The sequence below is a fragment of the Olea europaea genome, unplaced genomic scaffold (assembly GCF_002742605.1).
Source record: "Olea europaea var. sylvestris unplaced genomic scaffold, O_europaea_v1 scaffold2936, whole genome shotgun sequence".
Classification (NCBI taxonomy): Eukaryota; Viridiplantae; Streptophyta; class Magnoliopsida; order Lamiales; family Oleaceae; genus Olea; species Olea europaea.
The window spans coordinates 82-7,790 of NW_019247955.1; the positions used below are offsets into that span (position 1 = coordinate 82).

Below are 7,709 nucleotides of genomic sequence, written 5' to 3' on the forward strand. Positions count from 1 at the left end.
CCACGGAAGCTGAGTATATTGCTGTTACAGATGCAACCTGCGAAGCTATTTGGTTGAGGCGATTACTAGCAGATTTGAAACAAGTTCAAAAATAGCCCACAGTAATTTATTGTGATAATATGTCTACGATAGCCATGACAAAAAATTCGGTGTTTCATTCGAGAACAAAACACATTGAGTTGCGACATCATTTCATCCGAGATATGGTGAGTAATGGTGAAATCAGCTTGGAATTCATTAGAACGAATGAGCAACCCGCAGACTTTCTAACCAAGGCAATCTATGTCGAGAAATTTCAAAAGGCAAGAGACATTCTCAAAATTTCAAATTAAGAGGGGGTGTTGGAAACGTAATTTGCATTTATTATCTAGATTCATGAATTATAATTATACATGCATTTGTCCATTAATGTACTAGAGGAGGAGAAACGTATCTATTTAATGTTGGTTCATGAGTTAGGCTAGATACATGTTAAATCTTATCTATAAATACCCATGTAACTCAAACCATTAAGAGTATCGAAGTCACAAAAATTTACAATATAATATCTTCTCTTCTACAATCATAAAAAGTGCAGCAGCACTATATTACATATAATTTCGAGCATTCGATATTCCTTCTTTTTCATTCGATTTTTAATCAATCCCCAACAAGCAAATCCAGTCTGAACCTCATCAGCAATACAAAGGCCTCCTGCATTTCTGATGATGCTATATACTGCAGGCAAGTAACCTGGAGCTAACTCAACAATCCCGGCAACTCCCTGATATATAATGAAATATCTCATGTGAAAAGGAATGATAATTTCCTCTTAATTAGTGACTTAAGATACTAATCAACAAAATTTCACCCTACGAAACATGCGACAAAGGATCCAGAGAAAATCATTGAAATATAGAAGATGTTGACCTCAGAAAGATGAAAATTATTTTTGCAAGCCAAAAGGAGTTTATCCCTCCCAATTCTGGTAGAGTTTACACTTTTTGGGGGATTTTGGGTATGTTATCGAAGCCAAATCCCTATATAAAGAGAAAAAGATGGAGTTTCCAGCATTCTATTGGCCGGAAAATGTTTCTTGATTGGAGGTAGTTTCAATTTCCGAACGGTCCAACCCCAAATGTTTGTACACTATTAAAGCAGTGAGGATTTGGGAATATTTTCATATGTATTATTGATCAGAATGAATACGTATATATACACAAAGATCTGAAAATCAGATCCTTAATCAGCTCCTAGAAAATAGAAATTACCCTATCTATCTATGGTATACAAAAAATCAGCTAGAAAAATTAGGAAACTAACTCCTAATATTCAAACCATAATTATAGGAAAATAATTACTTCTCTAATTGACTAGTTTGTTTTCCTACACTCCCCCTCAAACTAGGCGATATATGTTTATTAAACCAAGCATAGAACTTAGTTCAATGAAGTTGGGTCGAAATAAGGCCTTAGTTAAAATATCTGCTGCTTGCTGTCGAGAGGGCACATAGTTGAGAGAAATCACGTTGCCTTCTATTTTCTCATGATGAAGTGCCTATCGATCTCAACATGCTTCGTTCTATCGTGATAAACTGGATTTTTGGCAATTGCAATTGCTGATTGGTTGTCACACATCATCTTAATAGGATTTGAAGTTCCAATCTTGAGTTCACCTATCAGTCGATTCAGCTAAATTCCTTCACATATACCCTGAGCTAATGCTCGAAACTCGGCCTCGGCACTGCTGCGGGCTACTACTTGCTATTTTTTACTTCTCCAAGTCACCAAGTTTTCCCAAACAAATGAACAGTACCCAGATGTAGACTTTCGATCAATAGGGGACCCGGCCCAGTCTGCATCTGTGTAAATTTCAAGGGATTGATTAAGTGTTTTCCTTAACATTAACCCCTTTCTAGGATCCTTTTTAAGATACCTAAGAATCCGGCTCACTGCCTCCATGTGATCCACTGACGGATTACTCAGGAACTGGCTGACAATACTAACTGCAAAGCTTATATCTGGGCGTGTGTGTGTCAAATATATCAGCTTCCCCACCAAGCGTTGAATTGTCCCTTATCTATTGCTAACTCTTCAGTCCGAGGCATCAATTTGGTATTAGGGTCCATAGGAGTCTCAACCGGCTTGCAACCACTCATACCGGTTTCGTACAGAAGATCCAAAACATACTTGCGTTGTGAGACTGAAATTCTTCTACTTGACCTGGCCACCTCCATTCCCAGAAAATATCTTAGATGTCCCAGGTCTTTGATTTCAAATTCCTTGGATAGTAGAATCTTAAGTCTTCTCATCTGTCTTTCGTGATTCCCGGTCAAAACTATATCATCAACATAGACAATCAACACTGTGATTCTCCCATCTGTGAAGTGTTTGATGAACAATGTGTGATCTGCTTGAGACTATGAGTAACCATCCTGTTTGAGCACCTTAGTAAACTTTTCAAACCATGCTCTGGGTGATTGTTTGAACCCATACAACGCCTTTTGCAGTTTGCACACCTTTCCCCTTGTTTGCTCAGTTTCAAAACCAGCTGGTATATCCATATAGACTTCCTCAACTAGGTCCCCATTGAGGAAGGTATTTTTCACATCAAGCTGAAATAGAGGCCAGTCTTGATTGACAGCAATGGATAATAGGACACGTACTGTATTAAGTTTGGCTACAGGAGCAAAGGTGTCCTGATAGTCAATTCCATAAGATTGAGTGAACCCTCTAGCTATTAACCAAGCCTTATATCTATCAATGCTCCATCAGCCTTCTGCTTTACTGAAAATATCCATTTACATCCCACAGTTTTCTTACCAGGTGGTAATGATGCTAGGACCCATGTGCCATTTTTCTCAAGTGCATTGTACTCATCTAAGGTTGTTGCTCGCCATTCAGGGACCTTCAGGGCATCAAAAACTGAACCAGGAATCATGGTTTTATCCAAAGAAGTCACAAAAGATAGGAATTTCTATGATAGGTTTGAATAGGAGATGTAGCTACGAAGTGGGTGTTGAGTACATGATCGAACACCTTTTCTTTTAGCAATAGGCAGATCTAATTTTGGATCACTCTCTGCCACCTTTTCAGAACTTGACTGTGGACTGAAACCTGCCTCATTTTGTGACCTTTCAGGATCAATTGAACTTGGGAAAGTCTCTTGACTTTGTTGGCTCCGTTCGGGTTGCTGAGGTATGTTTCTTCTTGTGTAAACTTTTATTGCTTCATCAGGGAGATTGAGATGTTTAGGATAGATCACAGAAGATGAACTTGTTTCGGGTGAATGTGGTGGATTTATTTCAGATGATGAGTTGGGTGAGTGTGATGATTCTTGTGGATGAGATGGACTTGGATTTGACTCAAGGAGGGCTGACCAATCCCAATTTTGTAATTCATGAGTGTCATACTCCCCCTGGATTGCAAAATTGGGAAAGAATGGTTTATCTTCAAAAAACGTGACATCCATGGTGTTATAGAATTTGTGTGTGATGGGAGAGTAGCATTTGTAGCCTTTTTGATTGGTTGAGTATCCAATGAAAATACATTTAAGAGCACGTGCATCGAGTTTACTACGGTTGTGATGGCGAATATGAATAAATGCAACACAACCAAAGATTTTGAGAGGGGTTTGAGACACTAGTCGTGAGGTTGGATAAAGGCTATGGAAAAGTTGTAGTGGTGATTTGAATGTGAGGACTCGTGAGGGCATTCTATTTATGAGGTAAGTGGCTGTGAGGACTGCGTCGCCCCAAAATTTCTTAGGAACGTTGGATTGAAAAAGCAAGGATCGAGCAACTTCGAGTATATGACGGTTCTTGCGTTCGACTACACCATTTTGTTGTGGTGTGTCAACACATGAGCTTTGTTGTATAATACCATGGGACTTGAGATATGGACCGAGAATAGAATTAAAAAAGTCTCTAGCATTGTCAGTTTTAAGGATTTGAATATTGGTTTTAAACTGGTTTTGGACCATAGCATGGAAATGCTGGAAAATATGGTTGGTCTCAGATTTTTCTTTCATAAGAAATGTCCAACATAATCGGGTATGGTCATCAACCAACAACAAAAACCATCGAGCGCCAGTAATATTAGGAATTCTAGTTGGTCCCCAAATGTCACCATGAATGAGGGAGAGAGGATGACTTGGTTTATAGGGTCGTGGAGAATAAGTGCTTCGGGTATGTTTTGCAAGTTGATACACTTCACAATGGAGTAAATTGGGATTTTTATTAATGAATAAAGATGGAAACAATCGTTTCATGTACAAAAAATTAGGATGACCAAGATGAGAGTGCCACATCATAATTGTACTATCCTTATTTGACTGACTGACTGACTTGAGACTATGAACTGACCAACATTGAGGATTGACTCGATTTTTATTTGCTAAGGAAGTAGGAATTGATGAAGTGTTCACATCAAGGAGATAGAGACCCGCACGAAGCTCAGCATTGCCAATCATCATCCCCGAGGTCAAGTCCTGAAACACACAATATTTGGCAAAGAATTTAGTTTCACAGTGAAGGTCGCTATTTAGTTTGCTCACAGAGATGAGATTACAGTCAAGATTAGGTACAAATAAAACAGAGTATAAGGTGAGAGTGTTTGAGAGATGGATTGTTCCTGCCCCTTCCACTTTAGTACGTGTACCATTGGCTATACGTACTATTTGATGACCATTATAAGGAAAATAGGTTGTGAAAAGAGATCTGTCACCTGTCATATGATTCGACGCACCAGAGTCTACTATCCATGAAGAGGGAAAATGTGCTACATGAAGTGCGAGGTTGTTTGAGCCATGTGTTGAACCGTTCCCAACATTGGTAGATGTTGGATTAGTTGAGACATTAGCCTTACTAATAAGCTGCTGAAGTAATGCTAACTGGTCCTTTGTGAAAGACACCGGATTGTTGGATTGGGACGTCTCAGTAATTGCTGCATTTCCTCTAGACTCATGGTCTCGGCTTGGCTTCCAATCAGAGGGCTTTCCGTGCAATTTCCAGCTTGTTTCTTTGAGGTGGCCTGGCTTCTTGCAATAATCACACCAGGGGCGTCCTCTTCTTGATCGATTTTCAATAAAATTTTGAGACATCCCACGAGAAGCAAGTGCAACAGAATTTGGTGAATGATCCTTGGCTGCTGCAAGGGCTGAAACATCTAGGGAAGAGGAAAGGCTGGGTTGTCCCAACATCACTCTCTTGCGGCTCTCCTCTCGACGCACTTCAGAAAAAACTTCTCGTAGACTTGGTAGTGGTTTGGTCCCTAGGATTCTACCTCGAACTTCATCGAGAGACTTATCAAGACCCATTAAAAATTTGAAGATGCGCTTGGTTTCAACAATGGTTCTGAAATAGGTACGGTCATCAGGACACTTCCATTTGTGTGATTCAAAGAGATCTAGCTGCTGCCAATGACGAGTAAGAGAAGTGAAATAGGTGGTGACAGAGTTTTCTCCCTGTCGTAGGTCCTGAAGAATGCTTTCCACATGGAAAAGTTCGGCTGTGTTTTCATTGCTAGAAAAAGTATCACGTGTAGCGTCCCAGATCTCTTTGGCTGTTGTGTATAACAAAAAATTTTCTCCTATCTCGGTTGTCATTGAACTGATCAACCAAGACATAACAAGATTGTTTTCTGCCCTCCAAGATTTGAATTGCAGATCACTTGAGTTAGGTTGGGTGGATGCGCCAGTGAGGTAATCATCTCGGCCTCGTCCACTTATGAACATCATCATTGACTAGGACCATTGGAGATAGTTATGGCCATTGAGTTTATGACAGGTAATGGAAATGGGGCTAGTTTCGGTTGTAGTCTGAGTTAATTGAGGAGCTATAGGAACACCAAGAGAGGGATTAGATGCGGATGAGTCCCTGGAGGTGTGCTCGAATTCTGCCATAGGAATGATATTTGTGAGAGAGATGAAGATAGATTCGAGATGATGACTGAGAGGTTGAGAATTAGGTTTGTGATGCTCTGTTTTGTAACCCGGGAACAGGGTAAAACACAGAGGAAGAGGCTCGACCGCTGCTAGACTGAAAAATTAGGATTTTAGATCCTTAGCTCTGATAACATGAAGCAGTGAGGATTCGGGAATATTTTCATATGTATTATTGATAAGAATGAATACATATATATACACAAAGATCTGAAAATCAGATCCTTAATCAGCTCCTAAAAAATAGAAATTACCCTATCTATCTATGGTATACAAAAAATCAGCTAGAAAAATTAGGAAACTAACTCCTAATATTCAAACCATAATTATAAGAAAATAATTACTTCTCTAATTGACTAGTTTGTTTTCCTACAACTATGCAGTTTTTAGGAGTGGTAATCTTTCAGTCTTTAGAATTTTTAGTGCAAAAGTGCATCCCTTTTCTATTGGGCAATGGTCTTATTTTAGGCTATTTTAGAGGTATTTTAGTCATTTTCGTGAGTTGCATTCCCTCGTTATTTTGGAGGTCATGTTCAAATCTCATTTTTTAAAGCTTGTAAAGGTTTGTGCTTTGTAACACTTGTTCAAGTAGTTCAATGTGTGCATGCATGGGTTTTAGTGCACTAGAGTCCTTGTATTCTGTCAAAATTTCCAATGAGGTTCCCATCCGTATCCGAGGCCAAACCTAGGCCTTTAGTCATGTTGCCTGTCGAGGCCTCCAATCATTCTAGCCAAGTTTTAGAATTTTGCACACTACGCTGCTTAAGAGAGCCTCAGTGGCCAAGACATCTTTTGTTCAACTGAGCCTCGAAGGTCAAGACACAAAGATTCATAGACATGTGAGAATGCGATGGGCCCTTTTGTGGCTGATGCGAAATCCAGATGGACCATAATTATTTAGGTACTTAACGGAAGGGACTACCTGTATAGCTTCAGATATAAAAGCCGCAACATGGCCACAAGTTCCGAATTGAATTAGATCTTGAACATCTTTTGCATACATTTCACCATCTGAACCAAAGATTCCTCTGTATGGATCCGGGTTCATGGCATGATGAACTCCACTCTGTTCGAGTTAAAAAAATATAATAATAAATAAATAAAAGAATCGGGAAATAATCGAGAAAGCAGCTTGTGAACTACTATTGCAATATGGAATTTTATGCTTCATGCTTTGTTCCAAAGAATAGATTACAGGTAGTAAATAGTTTGCACACACTGTCAAAATTCTGTCCAAATATTTTACTTGAACAAGTATATCGGTAATATTAATCCGGAGGGTGGGGGGGGGGACAAAGTATTACAGAAGACCCTAAACATGAGAGCTACGTTCACTTGTCACTGCAAGACGACTAGGAACTGCGTTTTTACCTGTACAAGAATGAATTTCCAGTTACATAGTGCAGTGGCTGCCATGGTCCCAGCTTCATTTCCGTGGTACGCATTTCTCAGAGATATAATATCGTGACAGCCTGTGTATAAACGCGCCATCGTAACAGCTAACTCATTTGCTTCTGTCCCAGAGTTCGTGAAGAATACAACCTACATATTGATTTTAATTTCATTACCAATAAGCCCTCTCAAACTTGGCCTTGCCTCGCATTCCCTTATTAATCATTAAATTGCATGCATGTCTGGGAAACCTTAAACTACAAACTCTAGAAGAGGGAATTATTGATTTAACTGAGCTTGATGCTGTCGTTTATAGTGTCCATTGAATAATTCTTCCCACCATTTATGTTTGGTTCATGATTAGAAGATGGAAATTTTAAAATAAATTGAAAGATAAT

General features: G+C 39.2%; 1 protein-coding gene across 1 annotated transcript; it reads right to left on the minus strand.

Annotated features, from left to right (window-relative positions):
* Window positions 1-591: 591 nt before the first annotated feature.
* On the minus strand, window positions 592-7,457 carry LOC111384536 (alanine--glyoxylate aminotransferase 2 homolog 3, mitochondrial-like; the record flags this gene model as incomplete). Its single annotated transcript, XM_023008819.1, has 3 exons — window positions 7,291-7,457; window positions 6,842-6,985; window positions 592-763 (listed from the first exon to the last, which is right to left on the minus strand). Coding segments are annotated over exons 1-3 (436 nt in total), but the record flags the coding sequence as incomplete, so codon positions are not given.
* Window positions 7,458-7,709: the final 252 nt, after the last annotated feature.